We start from the raw sequence: 21,154 nt of genomic DNA on the forward strand, positions 1-21,154 counted from the left end.
ACCTTTGCGTTTCAGAAAAGCGCTATAGAAGACATGTATTAATATTATTAAATATTGTCGTAAGGTTTCATTTAGTTGGAAACAGAAGTCCATCCTGGTATCTTAAGTTACTTCAGATTCCAGCCAAGGGTCATGCTGGTTAACAAGCTGGCTTTTAATGTTCAGTCATGACAATGCAGCAGAGATACAGGTAAATCATTTAATTGTAATAATTTAATCAAAGAGGAAAGGCATTTCCTAAACCCTAGTAGACAAATGTGATTCAAAAACATCACGCTAGCCTTCCTACATTTTTTAAAGACCTTACAGTATCTTCATTATTTAAAAGTACAGTTGATTCCTGATAAGTGCGCATTGTAGAAGTGCAAAAACTCCATTAGTGCATTGTAGCTCAATAGTCCCATTTCAAATACATCATGGATACATACAGGATATGTGCATGTTCCAGTTAGCTCTCACATATTACAGTCCAAAGCCATTGAATTTATCAGGAGTTCACTGTACTTCATGTTACTCCATATTTTGTACATGTTTCTATTTCCCCCTTTTAGTACCCATCTGTCCATGTACTATTCTCAAACAGAAAGTAGCAGACTGAAAGAACAAGCAGAAAACCGTACAGCAAGGAGCTGACAACACCGCCTCCTTGTGGACAATATGGAGCAGTGCAGGCAGGGCGAGGGGTAGCTTCCTGTTTCAGTAGTCTACATACTGGTTATATCTGGTATTATGGAGCAGTGCAGGCAGGGCGAGGGGTAGCTTTATGCTTCAGTAGGCTACATACTGGTATTATGGAGCAGTGCAGGCAAGCCGAGGGGTAGCTTCCTGTTTCAAGTTTTAATGTCATGTCCACAAGTACAGTGAAATGCCTTTCTTGCAAGCTCCAAACCCAACAATGCAGTATTAATATGTATCACTAAAAATAAACCAAGGTTCATGCTTCAGTAGGCTACATACAGTCAGTCATAACACATGGAAATATCAGTGGTTAATGATGAACAACACAGGGTTGACAGAAAATAAGCTGTATTCTCTACTTACAAAACTAATGATAAACTTTCCTAAAGGCTTATAATAACCCGCTGCACCCTCAGAGATTCTCCCATGCTGTTTACAACCCCACCATGTGCAGGTATGTTTCCTTCATTCAACTCTGTTTTCTGGTGTTAACCTCAGTCATCATTGGGCTTTGAGTTTCCTGTGGTTGTGGTGGCATGATCCATACTCACGACATCTGGTCTTGTTTGTTGAGTAAAGCCTAGAGGGGGTGGGGGGCAGATAGATAAGTAAATGAATGAGATCACATATTGTCAAAGACTCCAGCCACCCTAGTCATAGACTGTTCTCTCTGCTACCGCACGGCAAGCGGTACCTGAGCGCCAAGTCTAGGTCCAAAAGGCTTCTTAACAGCTTCTACCCCCAAGCCATAAGACTCCTGAACAGCTAATCATGACTACCCGGACTAAATAAATAAAAATTGTAGTCATTTAGCAGACGATCTTATCCAGAGCAACTTACATGAGCAATTAGGGTTAAGTGCCTTGCTCAAGGGCACATCGACAGATGTTTCACCTAGTCGGCTCGGAGATTCAAACCAGTGACCTTTCGGTTACTGGCCCAACGCTCTTAACCTCCAGGCTACCTGCTGCCACCATGTCCCACCCACCTCCTCTGGTAAAGGTAGACAAGAAACAGAATCTCATCCCTGAAGCAGCCCAGCTGGTTGGATGGGTGTGTGCTGAAGACACAGGCGAAGGCATCGTTGACAAATGTATTGACTGCCTGAAGAGAAGAAAGGCACATGAGTGTTTTATTCTAACTCTGAATGAACCCCCAACGACATCCTATTCCCTACATAGTGCACTACTTTTGACCATGGTCCACAGGGTGCACTATGGAATAGAGGGCCATTTCAGATGCATCCACAGTGTCAATGTGAAGAAGAACCGAGAACTTGATGACACTAGATTGACTTTAGGTAAGCAGCTGTTAATCAGCTATAAAACAATATATACCATAAAACGTTTACTGTTGCTACTCACTTTATACATCAATACGTTCCATTGCAAATGGCCCACGGACTTCAACTGAAGAAGAAAGAAAATTTGAAGAATTGTGTCAAAATATAACATTTTACTCAGGGCCCATTATGCTCTAAATTTCAAGTAGGACAAACCTTGAAGTTAATGAACAGCTGAGGAGCCATAGAGAGGAATCCAAAAGCATAAATCCCTGCAGGAGGAAGCCCAGTTTCAGTTGGAAATATTGATATTACACACTAATACAAAATGTAGGATCTTAATTTGACCTATATTGTCACAGCAAAATAATCCTGCAGCAACAGGATTTGAACATTTAGTCCATGTTGCTTGATCGGTGGTTAGGCTATTAGCTGGCCAAAGGTAGACTACATGAAAAGTGCAATAATGTTAATATAACCGTGTGTTAGTGAGGGTTTTCAGTGAATTTATGTAAATCATGAAGCTTATCTGCATTTTGCGCGGTGTAGGAAAATTCTCAGCAACAAAATAGTGATCAAATTAAGATCCTACATCTGTAGCTGCTAATAAAAAACATTGGCTGTGAAAAAGTAGCCTTGTGAAACCAGCCTGATATCTCGATAGCTCACATTCTGTTTCACTTCACAGTGAAACAAATAGTGAGTGCAGCGTTCAGTCTGCTTGACCAGGCTAGTGTTAAAGATCTATATAAAATATGTGTAATAAATTGATATTATATTCAAAACATAACCCCCAAGGAGGCTTGATAGAGTTTGTGTAAACTTACCACTGACAAGGCTGTTGATTAACCATGAATAGTAGCTGTCAAAATACATGTGAATATTAGATACGTTGATGATAAATGTCCTCAAACCTATTTATTTATATTTTAAATACAATTAAATTCCAGAATTGTCTTACCTTTTATACCTCAGGTATACCAGAGAGAATATGGATCCACTAATAGACAGAGGGTACACTAAATAAGACAGGCATTTCATTGCCTAGAAAAGGGAGCGCTGCATTAGAAAATACTTGTCTGCTTGATTTATTGTATTAGTGTTAAGAGGAACCAAACATACAACTAATTCTGCACTTACCTGTGTGTCATGTTGTGTAGTCTTTCTCTCTGATTCATCAAATTTACCAACCTGAAGACAACCAGTTTCAAGGAATAAAGGAATAATTCAGAGTTTACACAACTGTTTTTTACACAGATCAATTTATTTCTATATATTTTTTCTATAACAGATTCTTAATTAAAACCAACATACACTCATTGGCCCTCCATGAATGCAACGTGAATAAACCATTATGAATAAACCATTTATATACATTTTTAAATACTTACATGAACTATAGACCTAGAGGTTCTCCACTGTAGCTGTATTTTAGAAACCTTTTTGACCTTCCATACCTATAGGGGGAGAAGAAGGAATTCATGAGCTCTGGTAAGACATTCATGTCTCAAACCTCACTAACCAGTGGGTTGTCTTATAAAGTTCTGCCATGTACAATATAAACTACTACTATACATTAAGAACAGCAGGCAGGCAACACTGAACCTTCTGCCATCCCCGGCTATGGTTGGCAAAAAGCACCAAAAAGCATTGATTATTTTTATTGATATTCTAAATCCTTTCCAAACTGCTGATTCGTGGCAGATACCTCAATTATGATTCCTATTCCAACAGGAATTAGAACTAGCAAGCTGCTTCGTTCCTCCAGCATTTTCAGGAAAATCACTATGGTGCTAAAGCATCTCCACAGCACTGGAACAGAACAGCATAGAGAAACAGATAGAGCTGGGTTAGTTCTGAGGTAGATGGGAGTAGATCAGTAGATTAGTGTTCGTGGGCGGATGGTGGGATTATCCAGAGGCCCTGCTTGGATAACTATCTGTATGGTAATGATACCCAAATCCCCACAAAGACCAAAGATCTGTCCCAAATGGTACCCTATTTCCTATGCAGTGCACTATAAAGGGAATAGGGTGCCATTTGGAACGCATATCAAGCCTTACACCTCATCTTCCCTAACTCAGTTAGGAAATTGGCATGAAAACTTAGATGCATAAATAAGAACATGAAATGCATTATTATAAAGATGTATTTTACCCCTCCCTCACTCTTACCTGCTTTTCGAGACATGCCCACCATGTTTTTCTTCTTCCTCCAAAAGCTTATGTCATTTTTAAAGGCCAGTAATTCAAATATGAACTGAAAAATTAGACACATAAATGAAAAGTGTAGATGGATGACATGATCTTTGTGATAGAATTAATGTATTCTAATAGAAAATCACTTACATGGAATGCAGTCACCAGGGTAGTCAATGCTAACAGGTACAAGTTGTTGTCCACAAGAACACCTTTGATTTCATCTATATTCACCTCAGTGAACCCTGTAATAAATGAAGCAAAAAAGTTATTTTACAAGAAGTTGACAAACGTACAGTATCTCAGTAGTTTAAAAGGAGGGTTAAAGTTCAGGACTAAAGTAATAAACTAACCAAAATGTTTCAGTGAAAACATTACATCCTGCATGTGGATCCAGAAACGGAATTGCCTCAGCGATAGGCCTTCGTAGGATATTGTAAGAGGTAGTTTGGTTGTGGAGCCGTTAATCTCCTACAAACACACATTGTAAAAACAAGTATCCTCCAAGTCCTCTTTTTGAGGTATGTTTTAATGTTCTTGAAATTAGTATTTATAACTGTAATATATTTTACAAGAAGAGTAACATCTCACCATCATATCCTTTACCCTGACGCTGAGTTCATCAATGTGTAAAAATGGGAGATATACCATCCTGTTCTCATCCTGAAATCTAAAACACGAGACAAAATATCTGAGATACAAAACATCAATATTTCTCACCATCTCTGTAGCTAGCTCTGCATAATGTGAGTGATGCTGTGCTATAAGTTTAGGTCTAATAGTGCACACCCACTCCCCAAATAAACACACTCACACAATACAAACATTTTATATGAGAGACTTACACTCTCATGTAGTGCCGGACGTCACCACACTCACACAATACAAACATTTTATATGAGAGACTTACACTCTCATGTAGCGCCGGACATCACTTGGCAAGGTCCCTCTGTTGAAGGTGAAGTCCTCTGACATCATGTTTAGGGTTAGACGGGACCTCCAGTGAGAGATGGGTCTGTCTACAACTCGAGGAGCAGTGACAGCATGTTTCTGAGAAACGCAAGAACAGGACAAGCCATGAAAGAGAATCAAATGGGTCAACCAAACAGAGCAGTTAAAGCTGATATTTTCCCAGTCCAGACTGAAACATAGACAGAGGAATTGTTTTGTTGTCTTACTTTGAGGACCTTTTTAGCAGAGCTGAGATTTCCTTTGGACAGCATGTAGGTGCTGAGCTGGGCAACATGATGGACCTGCCGGTTATCCTGCAAGGGAGACACTCCAAACTTGTGTACATAAACCAATGTGTGCAGAGTCCCGTTGTTACGTGTTGCCAGTGGCAGGGATACATTCACCACCCTTGAATCAAGAAAAGCAATGGTGACAGGTGAGAGATATCGGCTTCTGTCCCAAATGACACCATATTGTCTATATAGTGCACTACTTTTGACCAGGGACCATAGGGAAAAGGGTGCCATTTGGGCTACAATCATAACCTTATCTTTATAGGGAACGTGACTAAAAGTGACATGCTATTTCTATGCCACATGACTGCAGATTTAAATGGGACTTCGGCCTACCTTTCAAAATTAGAATGTATGTCAAAGTCATCTATCTGGATGATGAGGTTGAGTTCACTGTCGTCAGGCCTCAAACTGGAGAAAATGCTGAGCTGTTAAAATAAATGAGACTTCTCATAGATTCAATTCAATTGATCTTTATGGGCCATGAAAGACACTTCTTGTGCACCATGGTCACTAATCAAATTGTGATGCATGAATTCTCTGACCAAATACAATAGCTAAAGATGATTAATTGTACTAAAAACCTACCCTACATCTAGGTTTTCACTGCAGTATGTGTAAGACCAAGGCCACTAATTACCTGGAGACGGGGTCTTTCTGCAAGGTAGGAAGAAATGCAGTCTCCTTTACCTCTCTCACAAGGCTTGGTGTATACGAAGCCATAGATCACCCAGCAGGTGTGTGACATATACACGACGAACACTCCTAGTAATATCTTTGTCAGAGAAGTCCTTTTGAATTGGTCCTTTGAACTCGTCGGCTTTGAATAGCACGAAGGGAACATACTGGTATGAAATGTAAAAATAATTAAAAAACGACAAAAACGAATAGTGGACATTGACAGCTAAAGCGAACGGTATAGTTCCATAAAAGTGCGTCACCAATGGTCAATGATATCATCAGAAAATATACAATTTCTCAAATCAGGCGCATCATGCCGCAAATGCACCTTCCAGCAACCCAGAACTGTAGCCAGGCAGCTCTGGAAGACGCAGATTGTTCAGTGGCATTGACGCTGAAGACGCCATGATAACGCCTCCTCGTTCTACGTCATGTGAAATACAATGTGAAAACACAGCCCCTCAATTTAATTTATCTCTTCATCATAGGGAAATGAAATTTCGTGGATAAATTGGAAAATGTTTTGTTTCTTTGACTGTGAACATTAACGGAAATCTCAAGTAGGATTTTCTTTCTTTGAAGAACTTCATTGGTTGAAATGGATTCAACCTCTAGTTCAGGGTCATGCACGTGTTACTGTAACGCCAAAACACCGCGATGCCTGCTGGTTGTAGTTGCACAGAGCTAGATACCCCTGTCTGAAGGAGGAATAACGTTTCTTGGATTCAGCTATACCAGCTGTAAGCCTACTATTATTTGCTATTTTACTCACACCTGGCTCTTTTTGCGACTGTACGGCAGGTTGAGAAGTTCGTTCTAGAAGCACGAACTAGTCTCCTGTTAGCAGCATAAAAGTTTGTTAGCAGTTAGCTAACTTGCTAGCTAGCGCCTTGTTTGCGTGCTAACTAGGTAACGTTAGTTAAATAAATGTGCTCGCAACGGTTGCATGATTTTGCAGAACAAACCACTGGCTTTGTCCAGTACTACGTAGCCAGGTGATCAATTCACTAACTAACGTTACCTAGCCTATGTTAGTTATTCAGTTCCGGATGCAACTGATCAGCTGGCTGGACTAGCTAAGTAGCTAAATAACTAAGGACACTTTGCTAAAATGTTGTGGTGGTGAACAAAGCAATGGAAGCTTGTTTCAAGTCGTTCGCGATGGGTGGTCTTCGGAGATCTCTGGAAATTAAATTCAGGGTCCTCACCTGCTGTTTGACCTGCAGAACAGTGAGTTGTTCCAGATCACCTTTAAAGTGCCAACTCTCCAAGCATCTGCCGGTGACTAGAGGGAAAGCAACACTGTTGCAATCATGTCCGTCTGGTAGGTACTGTTATATTTTTACTGTTATGGTCTGTGATTGAAGGAGCCCTAGGTGGCTAGACCTAGCTGCAACACACATGTTGTTGTTGGCTAATGGATTATTATTTTGTTTAATTGGCAGCATATTTCATTCGCCATAGAGTAACTGAGGCGTCCCTCTCCAGTGTGGCTCCTGCTTTTGTTGTGGTAAGTGAGAAGTTTTGGTTGTGTCAATCATATCCAATTTGAAATTGTTATTCTCTCCAAAATGTTTTGTCTGTCGGCAGTATATGGGATATGATCACTTTTGTTCAAATGTTTATCAACATTGACAATGCCAACATTCTACAAAAAGGTTGCTTCTGCAAAATGCAAGAAAAGTAAACCAATGTGTCATTTCAATTGTGACTGTCTATATTGTTCACCTGAGGGAGCGTGTGGAATGTACCTAGAAGCTATACAGCAAGATACTGGCTGTAGCTACAACTGTGCTTTTTTGTCATAGATGAAATTTGACAAAGATGGGAATGTAACCTCGTTTGGTAAGTAATGGAACATCTATTGGCCTCATTAGTTTGCCCATTATTTGTTTTTCTTTAGTTTTCTGTTCTCACAAGCACTACATCAAATGCAATTGTTTATTGTACTTTGTTACTGACAAGTTATTTGTCCTTCCTATACGTTTTGAGTCTGACCTCTGACCCCTGATCTGATTCCTATCTCAGAGAAGAAAAAGCTGGAGCTGTATCAAGAGCTGAGTCTGCAGGCCAGAGACCTCAGGTTCCAACACCTCACCAGCATCAACGCTAGGAACAACAACATCATCATTCGCATGGAGGTAGCTACGTACTGTTTTTGTTTCGTGTTACATCGTTATGCTGAAGGTACTGTTAGCCAAACTGTTGCGTTTGTCACCTTTCGTGACAGCTAGCCTCAAATTATCCTCTAACTTTTAGAGAATGAAAAAATTAAGTAAAAAATTGCACACTAGAAAAGACAGGTGACCAACCTTAACTTGTTTTTGCACCTGAACCGAGTCTATCTGTTCTTGTGTCTTCAGGCCTTGAAGGCAGTAGTGACCCCCAATAGCCTGTTGGTGTTGGATTTCCGAGGTCTGGCATTGGAGAGATGGCTGGTCCTGGAGTTGGCTCCACAGTTGAACGGGGATCATGGAGCTATGGCCACTCATTCACTGCCATTTGAGTTCAGAGCCCTTGAAGCTATTCTGCAGCATAGGGTAAGACACACGCTACTCAATCACTCATTTACTATTCATTTATCACAACAATTGTTCACACTTTATTTGGATTGTTCCATGTAGATGATCTACACATGGTTATACTATCAACAAACTATCTGTTGATAAGCAACTGCTTGCTAGGGTCAGGGTAAGGGTTGAGTTTAGCGTTCGGATCAATCACATTTATTTATAAAGCCCTTTTTACATCAGCAGATGCCACAAAGTACATGTACAGAGACCTAGCCTAAAACCCCAAACAGCAAGCAATGCAGATGTAGAGGCACGGTGGCTAGGAAAAACTCCCTAGAAAGGCAGGAACCTAGGAAGAAACCTAGAGAGGAACCAGGCTCTGAGGGGTGTCCAGTCCTCTTCTGGCTGTGACGGGTGGAGATTATAAGAGTACATGGCCATTAAGGCCAGATTGTTCTTCAAGATGTTCAAACGTTCATAGATTAACAGCAGAGTCAAATAATGATCAGTGGTTGTACAGGGTGCAACAGGTCAGTACCTCAGGATAAGGGTTAGTGGATAGACGGAGGACTTCCTGTCCAGCTTGCTTGAGGGAGAAAACAACATGGCCACCTCCTGTCTCTCCCACTCTCCACTGGGCAACGATAGCGACATCTCTGACGACAGCAGCACTGGCGGCATGGTCGGCCAGAACTTCCTGGCCTGCCCCAGCTCCCAGGGGAGTGACAGTGACCCTGCGCCCAGCCCAGGGTACTCCAACAATCCCTTGATTGCTCCAGGCTGAGAACACTGAGGCCCTGAACGTGCAGACAGACCACAGCTACTCTCTGTTCCAGGGAGAGGACATGGATGCTCTCCAGAGCATGAGGGCAGAGAAGCCTGACATGGATGTCTTTATTGATCTGGATGACCTGGACAGTGAGGGGATGGAAATGGAACAGGATTATTCCAGTGAAGAACTACCCTGCACTCTCTCCATAGAGGACTCTACACAGGACAACAAAGCGGATCTGTTCCAGTTCAAGGAGATCGTCCTGACTGATGAGGAAAAGAGACTTCTTGCTAAAGAAGGAGCAACCATACCGTCTTGCATGCCTCTTACTAAGACTGAGGAGAGGACACTGAAGAGGGTGAGGAGGAAGATCCGAAACAAGCAGTCAGCCCAGGAGAGTAGGAAGAAGAATAAGGTGTACGTGGACGGCCTGGAGAACAGGGTTTCCATCTGCACTGCTCACAACCAGGATCTGCAGAAGAAGGTCCAACTGCTGCAGAAACAAAACATGTCTCTGATAGAGCAGCTGAGGAAACTACAGTCCATGATGAAGATGTCTACCATGAAGACAACCACCACCAGCACCTGTGTCATGGTGTTCCTGCCGTCTTTCTGCCTGATCATCTTCCCCTCTGTCAACCCATTTGGCCGCAGCCCTGGACAGAAGGAGATATACACCCCCTCCTCTGTTGTCTCCAGGACCCTGCGCTCTGTTGCTGTTGATGACACCCCAGACCCTCTACCCCTGGCTTACTCTGAGCCTGGGGAGGAAGTGGATGACGCTGAGCCTCCCCCTCTCAGTTTCCTCCTAGTGGCCAAGGTAGAGAACACCATGGCCGTGTTCACTGGCGGCCAGAACCACACACCAGACTACCAGAAGGTGGAGCAGTCTGATTCTGAGAGTGAGTTCAACAGCAACTCGTCTGCAGACTTCCCCAATCCTGGACAGGCCAAGCTGAAGCCAGGGGGCCGAACCCGGGGCTGGGGGCCTGCAGGAGGGATCCAGTGGGAACGCCTGTGGCCTATGAGGTTCCAGGGACCAAGGAGAACTGGATCGACAGGAAGCCAACATCCATCATTATACAGCAACACCGCTCGGACGAGATGTAAACAGAAGAGCCGGTGGTGAATGAACTAACTAATGGAGGGAGAGGGTTAATCAAAGGTTTCAGTCATTATTGATAGTGTTCATTGAAACTTGGTGGATGAAGAGAAAAGGGTATTGGGACGTTTTGTTATTCCAGTATCCTCTGTCTCTACCTGTTCCTTCTCCTCGTGATACTACTGTTCCTCTTGGAGCACTTTGTTCTAATGCCTTGTTCAAGTGCTAGAATGGACTACTGAGATTTCCATTGTTATGCATTATCATCGCCCTCTCATCAAGGGGGGGAAAGCGCTATGAAAGTGAGTAGTAATGTGTTGACCTCATGATTGCTGAAGACTTTTTAAAACCTGAATTCTCTATTGAAAAACAAAACTGACAACAGTCAATTCTGTCCACCTGTGTGGCGCATCTCCAGTAGGTGTTGCTATGTACCTTGCTAGCGAATTACCAGTTCCTTTCATAGTGTATAGTTAACTTCTCTGGTAGTTTTCAGTCAGCATCCATAGTGAAAATGTATTCTCATGATGCTGGATCAAAACTGTTGATCTTTATACATTGCTTTAGCCATTGCAGGACATTTGGCCATTGCAGATTTTGTGTAAAGAACTAAATAATGTATTTCCCTTGTAACAAGGGTATTCGTGCTTTCTTTTGGTTTTGGGACAAATTTAAATATGACATAGTGCTCTGTAATTAATCCCCATTTTCAGGAGACAGTGGCTGAACCATTTTTCACTAGTTTAGACCTTTTTGGGAGCTGTTTCAGTCCTTTATCCAGTGGTTCACACTCAAGACCTGTTTTTACCCCTGTAAACCTCTGGACACCTTTCAAGTCTGTCATGTGGAGAGGTGAACCCAGTGGTGGTTGTGGTTGTCCCACTGGCTACCCTAAGTTGAATGCACCAATTTGTAAGTCGCTCTGGATAAGAGCGTCTGCTAAATGACTTAAATGTAAAATAGTTAGTTGATATGTTGTTGACAGTTATTGAACATCTACAAACCATCTACTTGGGACTATCCAAAAAAAGTGTTAACCGGCAATTCTAAATGGATTGGGGTATATGATGTAATATGTGATGGCATGTCCAACTGGTATTTGTTTATGCATGTATATGTCTTTGTTTCTGTAAAGGTAAACATCCTTCAGGCTCGGCTGAATGAGGTTCACCCTGTCATCCTGGACATTCTAGAGTCTCTTGTGGATCCTAAACTACTCTCTGCAGATCGCAGCAAACTGCATATACTTCTTCAGAACCGCAAGAAGTGAGTGGAAAAGCACTGACAGTCACATCATGATAACCAGCATTCCCGTTTTTGCGTGTAACGTTTGATTTATCTTATCAAGGCAGATCCTATGTTACGGGCGTTGGGCCAGTAACTGAAAGGTTGCTGGTTCGAATCCCCGAGCCGACTAGGTGAAAAATCCATTGAGTTCCATTGAGCAAGGCACTTAACCCTAATTGCTCCTGTAAGTTGCTCTGGATAAGAGCATCTGCTAAATGACTAAAATGTATTGTAGGTGTAGAAAAGATTGACACCTATGGTCATAATTGGGCCAGGGCTGTTGTATGGATCTAGACATCCTGTACTAGAAGGTGTGGCTGGTTTGGCTCTGTGTAGTCAATCTCATGAACTTTCTCCATCCCGATTTGGGAGTCTTCCAACCAGGATTTCTGGGAATTTTGGGGAAAGTTACCAGAATTGTTCAACCCTACCTGTGTTTTCTGCCCAGCCTGTCAGAGCTGGAGACAGACATCAAGGTCTTCAAGGACAGTCTGTTGAAGATCCTAGACGAAGAGGAGATGATCGAGGAGCTTTGTGTCACCAAGTGGACGGATCCACGTGTGTTGTAGGTGAAATGGCAACATGCATATTTTGTAGACACATGGTACTTAATGAGATTATTTGTGTTCATTGTACACGTTTTTCATTATGCCGGGAGTGAGCTGACAACGGGAGGGTTGCTGTCAGGGGCCAACCTTTAGCTAAACCCTCTGAACTGCTCATTGGGCGCTGCACTGTGGCTGGCCTCTGGTCCAGCCTCTACAACCTAATGTGTGTATGTGAGGGGTTGGTACAGCAGAAGACACATTTCTCTCTTGTATGGATTAATAAAGTCTTCTTTTTTTTCTTAAGAGTTGTTGGATGAAGTCTTTATTGGTCTCTCTTGTTGTTGTGTGTGTCTCTGGAGGCAGTGAGGAGAGCAGTCTGGGCATTGATCATGCTGAGGAGATGGAGCTTCTCCTGGAGAACTACTTCATGCAGGCTGAGGAGCTGGGCAACACGACCAGGGAGCTCAAGGGCCTGATAGACGACTCTGAGAGTGTTATCTTCATCAACCTGGACAGGTATTGATGACTAAACCCGGTCTGCATCCCAAATCGCACCCTATTCCCTATATAGTGCAGTACTTTTGACCAGGACCCATATGTCTCAAAAGTAGTCCATTATGTAGGGAATAGGGCCGAGGACCCCTTTTGTGATAGCAAATTCATCAGGGACCCCTCATAATCAGAAAACAACTAGAGTGAGATAAAAATAGCATACAAGGAGTTTTACTTTGACTTCGGCAGCGCATGGCCGGACGAACCACGTCTCAGGCCCTGGGAAGGAACATTTTAAAGGCCCGTCTATAGGCATCGGAAAGAACATTTAGCCGTTTTCAAGCTAATTTCCTGTAATTCTGCACATTTTGTCACAGGGCAGAGATATTTTTTGTTGTTGCAGCTTTAACACTAATGTCCTGCAATTGTATATGTTTTTCCACGAGGCAGAGAGAAAACGTTGACGTTTTAAAGCTTAAATTAGTGCATTTGGGGAAAACAAGACGTATTGAGCTCCAAATGTATAATTGGTGGAGTACTGTGGACACCAATATCCTTGTGAGCCTCCCAGGCCCATGTTGCTCAGGGTTAAGAACAAAAATTGTAGATTAATAATATTACATTTTCTTGTATTACACACTAAACTTACAATATCGGTCAAAAGTTTTAGAACACCTACTCTTTATTTTTACAATTTTCTACATTGTAGAATAATAGTGAAGACGTCAAAACTATGAAATAACACATGGAATCATGTAGTAACCAAAAAAGTGTTAAACAAATCAAAATATATTTTATATTTGAGATTCTTCAAATAGCCACCCTTTGCTTTGATGACAGCTTTGCACACTCTGGCATTCTCTCAACCAGCTTCATGAGGTAGTCACCTGGAATTAACAGGTGTGCCTTCTTAAAAGTTAATTTGTGGGATTTCTTTCCTTCTTAATGCGTTTGAGCCAATCAGTTGTGTTGTGACAAGGTAGGGGGGTATACAGAAGATAGCCCTATTTGGTAAAAGACCAAGTCCATATTATGGCAAGAACAGCTCAAATAAGCAAAGAGAAACGACAGTCCATCATTACTTTAAGACATGAAGGTCAGTCAAAATGTCAATAACTTTTAACGTTTCTTCAGGTGCAGTCGCAAAAAAAAGCGCTATGATGAAACTGGCTCTCATGAGGACCGCCACAGGAATGGAAGACCCAGAGTTACCTCTGCTGTAGAGGATAAATTCATTAGTTACCAGCCTCAGAAATTGCAGCCCAAATAAATGCTTCACAGAGTTCAAGTAACAGACACATCTCAACATCAACTGTTCAGAGGGGACTGTGTGAATCAGGCCTTCATGGTCGAATTGCTGCAAAGAAACCACTACTAAAGGACACCAATAATAAAAAAGAGACTTGCTTGGGCCAAGAAACATGAGCAATGGACATTAGACCGGTGGAAATGTGTCCTTTGGTCTGGAGTCCAAATTGGCGATTTTTGGTTCCAATCGCCGTGTCTTTGTGAGACGTGGTGTGGGTGAACGGATCATCTCTGCATGTGTATTTCCCACTGTAAAGCATGGAGGAGGAGGTGTTATGGTGTGGGGGTGCTTTGCTGGTGACACTGTCTGTGATTTATTTAGAATTCAAGGCACACTTAACCAGCATGGCTACCACAGCATTCTGTAGCGATACACCATCCCATCTGGTTTGGGCTTAGTGGGACTATGATTTGTTTTTCAACAGGACAATGACCCAACACACCTCCAGGCTGTCGAAGTGCTATTTTACCAAGAAGGAGAGTGATGGAGTGCTGCATCAGATGACCTGGCCTCCACAATCCCCCGACCTCAACCAAAATGAGATGGTTTGGGATGAGTCGGACCGCAGAGTGAAGGAAAAGCAGTCAACAAGTGCTCAGCATACAGTGAGGGAAAAAAGTATTTGATCCCCTGCTGATTTTGTACGTTTGCCCACTGACAAAGACATGATCAGTCTATAATTTTAATGGTAGATTTATTTGAACAGTGAGAGACAGAATAACAACAACAAAAATCCAGAAAAACGCATGTCAAAAATGTTATAAATTGATTTGCATTTTAATGAGGGAAATAAGTATTTGACCCCTCTGCAAAACATGACTTAGTACTTGGTGGCAAAACCCTTGTTGGCAATCACAGAGGTCAGACGTTTCTTGTAGTTGGCCACCAGGTTTGCACACATCTCAGGAGGGATTTTGTCCCACTCCTCTTTGCAGATTTTCTCCAAGTCATTAAGGTTTCGAGGCTGACGTTTGACAACTCGAACCTTCAGCTACCTCCACAGATTTTCTATGGGATTAAGGTCTGGAGACTGGCTAGGCCACTCCAGGACCTTAATGTGGTTCATCTTGAGCCACTCCTTTGTTGACTTGGCCGTGTGTTTTGGGTCATTGTCATGCTGGAATACCCATCCACGACCCATTTTCAATGCCCTGGCTGAGGGAAGGAGGTTCTCACCCAAGATTTGACGGTACATGGCCCCGTCCATCGTCCCTTTGATGCGGTGAAGTTGTCCTGTCCCCTTAGCAGAAAAACACCCCCAAAGCATAATGTTTCCACCTCCATGTTTGACGGTGGGGATGGTGTTCTTGGGTTCAAAGGCAGCATTCCTCCTCCTCCAAACACGGCGAGTTGAGTTGATGCCAAAGAGCTCGATTTTTGTCTCATCTGACCACAACACTTCCACCCAGTTCTCCTCTGAATCATTCAGATGTTCATTGGCAAACTTCAGACGGGCCTGTATATGTGCCTTCTTGAGCAGGGGGACCTTGCGGGCGCTGCAGGATTTCAGTCCTTCACGGCGTAGTGTGTTACCAATTGTTTTCTTGGTGACTATGGTCCCAGCTGCCTTGAGATCATTGACAAGATCCTCCTGTGTAGTTATGGGCTGATTCCTCACCGTTCTCATGATCATTGCAACTCCACGAGGTGAGATCTTGCATGGAGCCCCAGGCCGAGGGAGATTGACAGATCTTTTGTGTTTCTTCCATTTGCGAATAATCGCACCAACTGTTGTCACCTTCTCACCAAGCTGCTTGGCGATGGTCTTGTAGCCCATTCCAGCCTTGTGTAGGTCTACAATCTTGTCCCTGACATCCCTGGAGAGCTCTTTGGTCTTGGGCATGGTGGAGAGTTTGGAATCTGATTGATTGATTGCTTCTGTGGACAGGTGTCTTTTATACAGGTAACAAACTGAGATTAGGAGCACTCCCTTTAAGAGTGTGTTCCTAATCTCAGCTCGTTACCTGTATAAAAGACACCTGGGAGCCAGAAATCTTTCTGATTGAGAGGGGGTCAAATACTTATTTCCCTCATTAAAATGCAAATCAATTTATAACATTTTTGACATGTGTTTTTCTGGATTTTTTTGTTGTTATTCTGTCTCACTGTTCAAATAAATCTACCATTAAAATTATAGACTGATCATTTCTTTGTCAGTGGGCAAACGTACAAAATCAGCAGGGGATCAAATACTTTTTTCCTTCACTGTATGTGGGAACTCCTTCAAGACAGTTGGAAAAGCGTTCCAGGTGAAGCTGGTTGAGAGAATGCCAAGAGTGTGCAAAGCAGTCATCAAGGCAAAGGGTGGCTATTTGAAGAATTTCAAATATAATTAGATTTGTTGAACACTTTTTTTTGGTTACAACATGATTCCATATGTGTTATTTCATAGTTTTGATGTCTTCACTATTATTCTACAATGTGGAAAATAGTAAAAATAAAGAAAAACCTTTGAATGAGTAGGTGTTCTAAAACTTTTAACCGGTTGTGTATTTCACGGATTCCTTGGCCAAAATGTGTTTAACCTGTTGTTGTAAGTAATATTTATTACATTTTTTATGTGCGAACCCTTGGAATAGAGTGGTATTTGGGACGCAGATTATGTATAGTGCAGGGAATGGGCAACTTTGATGGGGGTGGGGGCCACAAAAAAATCTGAATTCATCATGAGGGGTTGCAGTGACTCGCGGGTCTGCGTACCCACCTCCATACCCACACATGCAGTCAGAGCCGGGCCTAGTCTTTTGGGGGCCCTCCCTCCTTGCGAGCAAAACATTTTAGCGGCCCCCCTCTTGACAGCAGAGGGGGAAAAATATGTTTTAGAGTTAATTTCCTGCAATTTTACACATTTTGCCATCCAGCATAGAGAAAATATTGCAGTTTTACAGCAAATTTCCTGCAATTCTACATACACACACATGCAGTCAGAGCCGGCCCTACTCTTTTGGGGGCCCTAAGTGGAATTTTGTGTAGATAGCTGGCCGCTAGACTAACTTACCAATCTAAAAAATGTTAGCTGATATGGGCTAATTGAGTGACTGTCAGTGACTGACATAACAAGAGAAACTGCTGATTGCACTACCAAATATCGAATTTGCACCTTGTGTATTCTAATATTGTAACTCTCAACAGTAAGTTGAGACTCTCCCCCCCCAAAATTGAGCCGCAGGCCTACAAAAGGGGGGCCGCCAGTTAAGCATCTCTGATATAGTGTAATCATCATGCTGCGCCCATACAAAATATGCTGGCAGAATGATCTGTATTGCTGATTTAACTGGCTTTTGGTAGACTTAATTTGTCCTGATGTCATTTGCTGTTCTTAGCTGCATTTAATGCTATCAGGGGAACTAGCCTATTTTTCCAACTGCTGAACATGGTGTTTTCCTTTTCTCCTGTTAATTGGCTTGAACAGCTCTGTTAGTCAGGCCTGGTTTGTCACCATACATTTCCCTCTGTCCCCATGGGCCATGGCACACCCAGTCACCGGAACGTGATGATGCGTCTGAACCTGCAGCTCACCATGGGGACCTTCTCACTCTCCCTATTTGGCCTGATGGGCGTCGCCTTCGGGATGAACTTGGAATCCACGTTTGAGGAGGTCAATGATATGCGTTGATGATAAAGCTTTAATCTTTTAAATTACACGAGACAATTTAACATTGAGTTTGTTAACCTGGCAGCAATGTAATATTGCTGAATGGCAGATTAACCTGAGGTGAAGGATGACTGGCTCAGTGTGTGGTCCATAGAGATATAACTCTGTTCTATCAAGTGTTATATCTATGGTGTCGTGTTTGTTCCCCCAGGACCCCAAGGTGTTCTGGCTGGTGACAGGCTTCATGTTCCTGGGTAGTGGACTAATCTGGAGGAGACTGCTCTCGTTCCTTGGTCGACACCTGGAGCCTACCGTCCCACCACAGGTAATTGAATTGTTCATTTCATGATTTATTTGGATAGGAATGAGTATCTGATGCATACTAGTGTGTAACGTGTATAGCTCACTAATTGTCAATACCAGTCCCTGGGTACTGCATATGTGGCTGACTTCTTGATCATGCTTAGCTCAGTGTTTTGTCTTGAGATTGTTCTGATGATTTCCATGACTTGTGTTGTTATAAAAACCCTCTTTCTCCTCCCTAGATCCCAACAGTTTGGAAGAGAAACCAAATAAACTCAAAAGGAGCAGAGGTGAAGAGTGGACTAAGATGATAGTTCCTTGTTGCACCACCTCTCTGCTGAGGAATCTGGACTGTTTGACTGTTTTCATACTACAGTGTGATTTTCCTCTCATTAAAAAGTAATTGCAGAGGAGTGCTTTTTCCCCCCTTCATAATCTCAGTATCAATGTTTTTTATCAATGTCTTTTTAAAACTGTTGTAAGCAGTGTTCATGTATTTATTATCATGGATATATTATTAGCTAGCACACAGTATACCTCCAGCTGTATTCAAGGATACTGCACCAATTTCTACTGTCCAAAAACATGGTCCCAATCCCCCACAATACTACTGTTCACAAAAGGTTTTCCCTGACTATACAGCTAATAAATAAAGGTATTGAGTACTGAAAAATCTCAAACTTTGAAAGAACTAAAACCAAAGATACACCATATATACAAAAGTATGTGGACAGCTCTTCAAATTAGTAGATTCGGCTACTTCAGCCACACCCATTGCTGACAAGTGTATAACATCGAGCACACACCCATGCAATCTCCACAGACAAACATTGGAAGTAGAATGGCCTTACTGAAGAGCTCAGTGACTTTTAACGTGGCACCGTCATAGGATGCCAACTTCCCAACAAGTCAGTTTGTGAAATGTCTGCCCTGCTGGAGCATCCCCGGTCAACTGGCTCAACCACAACAACGTCTCAACCACGAAGTGCTAGGCTACACAAACTCACATAACTGGACCACTGAGTGCTGAAGCACGTAAAAATTGCAAAACTCACTACCGAGTTCCAAACTGCCTCTGGAAGCAACGTCAGCACAAGAACTGTTCGGTAGCTTCATGAAATGGGTTTCCATGGCCGAGCCTGGAGTGGTGTAAACTCGTCGCCAGAGGAGTGGAGGCTGTTATAGCAGCAAAGGGCGGACCAACTCCATATTAATGCCCATGATTTTGGAATGAGATGTTCGACGAGCAGGTGTCCACATACCTTTGGTCATATATTGTAACTCAGGTTTGTATGTGCCAGTCACATACAGTAATGTAGTATGTATTTATTAGTTGTATCATTCACAACATGATCCCTGCCATGCTGTTTGTCACAACTGTCTTTCAATAGGCCTACTCCTGCATAAAGAAGGAACATATCTTCTAATGATGTCTCAATGTGATACCGTACACCTTTATCATTAAGAGTCGAATGGAGGGTAAAATAGCCAATATGTCCATATGTGAAATATTTAATACAAATTCTGGAAATATAGTGTCATGTGGGATGTTGGCAGGCATTGTGGGTCTACACTAGTGGTTTTATGAATGTTTATAATGTGTTATGTAGATGTGTGCAAGTCGAGAAATGTTTGTCTTATTATTGTATACTCATCAACTACAGCACTTAATATTGTAATGTCCACAGAATTGACATGAACCATAATGTCAGTCGGTGGGGGTGAATACTTTTACTCAACAACATCAGCCCAACATCACTCATCAGAAGAATCAAAAAAGAACATCTCCAGTCAGATTACCTGCTGAAAGTATTAGCTAGGTTGTATCTTAAATTGTCTTTCTGAAATTCCTCACATCCTCTCGCCTCGCTTCCTTCTCAACCGTATTGAAGGAGAAGGTCCAAGATCCCTCCACTCAGACCTTCTCCAATGTGTTTTGAGAATTCGAGGAGAGAGGATGAGAGGAAAGATGAATCCAGAAAGAGCCCTAATCATGCAGATTCCTTCATTCTCTGCTTTACTACTCCTCATTACAGCTTTGCATACATTATACAATTGACCTTCCATAGTACATGATTGGACCTTTATTTGTTGGTCTAAACCAAACCTGGGTCCACGTTTTGGTTTTTGCGTTAGCTCTACACACAGCTGATTCAAATAACCAACTCATCATTAAGCTTTGATTATTTGAATCAGCTGTGTAGTGCTAGGGCAAAAACCAAAACGTGCACCCGGTGGGGGCCCCAGGACCGAGTTTGGGTAACCCTGATCTAAACAGATAATGTGACAGCGGTCATGTTATTCGGTGCCATTTGTGTGTTTTCAAAAAACATCAACCTTTTTGATGCATCATAAAAATGCCTTTGAGCTGTTATGTGTTATTTAATAAAAATCTAAATTACATGGACTTTGATAATGACATTGTCATTCAGGCACATAACTTTAGTGTATGTACGAACCAACTTTCCCCAATAGGGGGAAGCAAAACTGAACTAACCAGACAAAATATTAGATCTAATTTGCCACACCGTGAGCAAGGTATAATCAAAGTATTATTATTTGCATGATACGCTTTATTTTGTTGTTTGATCCCGTCATATTATTACATTTGTATTCATATATTGATGTTTTATTTAAGTAAAGTTTATATCTAAGTATAGACAACAGTGCATCTAAACCACGTGTCAAACTCATTCCATGGAGGGCCGAGTGTCTGCTGGTTGCATTGACATTTTACATTTTAGTCATTTAGCAGACGCTCTTATCCAGAGCGACTTACAGTTAGTGAGTGCATACATTTTTCATTGATGAAGGTCACTAATTAGTAAAGAACTCCCCTCACCTGTCTAGGACTTAATTGAAAGGAAAAACCTAAGACCAGCAGACACTAGGCCCTCCATGGAATGAGTTTGACACCCCTGTTCTAAACAGTTGAGTGGCGCCATCTCTTCATCTGCACTGATGTACAAACAGGGCTCCTCTCCAACCCTGCTCCTGAAGAGCTACCATCCTGTACATTTTAATTTCAACCCCAGTTGTTACTAACCTGACTCAGTTTATCAACCAGCTAATTATTAGAATCAATCATGTATTGTGAGGTGTCATGCTATCCCTGAATGCTGCATTGTGTCAGAAGTGAGATGGGGCTAT

General features: G+C 42.2%; 2 protein-coding genes and 1 pseudogene across 4 annotated transcripts; 2 read left to right on the forward strand and 1 right to left on the reverse strand.

Moving 5' to 3' along the window:
• Positions 1 to 130: 130 nt before the first annotated feature.
• On the reverse strand, positions 131 to 6,546 carry LOC311116198 (lipid scramblase CLPTM1L-like). The gene is made up of 17 exons (XM_084157387.1): positions 6,043 to 6,546; positions 5,739 to 5,830; positions 5,337 to 5,517; positions 5,069 to 5,208; positions 4,750 to 4,828; positions 4,512 to 4,629; positions 4,309 to 4,403; positions 4,135 to 4,219; positions 3,669 to 3,772; positions 3,352 to 3,417; positions 3,101 to 3,151; positions 2,922 to 3,004; positions 2,788 to 2,822; positions 2,177 to 2,232; positions 2,043 to 2,087; positions 1,667 to 1,782; positions 131 to 1,258 (listed from the first exon to the last, which is right to left on the reverse strand). Exons 1-17 carry the CDS (start codon positions 6,298 to 6,300, stop codon positions 1,180 to 1,182), a joined length of 1,683 nt encoding a protein of 560 aa, XP_084013513.1. The 5' UTR covers positions 6,301 to 6,546; the 3' UTR covers positions 131 to 1,179.
• Positions 6,547 to 6,732: 186 nt separating this feature from the next.
• Positions 6,733 to 20,109, forward strand: LOC311116209 (magnesium transporter MRS2 homolog, mitochondrial-like; the record flags this gene model as incomplete). Of its 2 annotated transcripts, XM_084157388.1 has the most annotated exons (11): positions 6,733 to 7,407; positions 7,529 to 7,593; positions 7,892 to 7,928; positions 8,112 to 8,224; positions 8,447 to 8,623; positions 11,606 to 11,736; positions 12,206 to 12,322; positions 12,669 to 12,821; positions 17,587 to 17,704; positions 17,913 to 18,026; positions 18,247 to 20,109. In XM_084157388.1, 11 exons carry the CDS (start codon positions 7,218 to 7,220, stop codon positions 18,313 to 18,315), a joined length of 1,284 nt encoding a protein of 427 aa, XP_084013514.1. In that variant the 3' UTR covers positions 18,316 to 20,109. The 2 variants fall into 2 exon arrangements, with proteins under 2 accessions (XP_084013514.1, XP_084013515.1); XM_084157389.1 differs by lacking the exons at positions 17,587 to 17,704; positions 17,913 to 18,026; positions 18,247 to 20,109 and adding an exon at positions 13,932 to 14,522 and having other exon boundaries at positions 7,218 to 7,407.
• Positions 9,159 to 10,551, forward strand: LOC311117997 (cyclic AMP-responsive element-binding protein 3-like; annotated as a pseudogene). The gene has a single exon. The product of its transcript is annotated as a cyclic AMP-responsive element-binding protein 3-like (transcript).
• Positions 20,110 to 21,154: the final 1,045 nt, after the last annotated feature.

This window comes from Coregonus lavaretus (assembly GCF_964263955.1).
Source record: "Coregonus lavaretus genome assembly, chromosome: 3".
In the NCBI taxonomy this organism is placed as follows: domain Eukaryota; kingdom Metazoa; phylum Chordata; class Actinopteri; order Salmoniformes; family Salmonidae; genus Coregonus; species Coregonus lavaretus.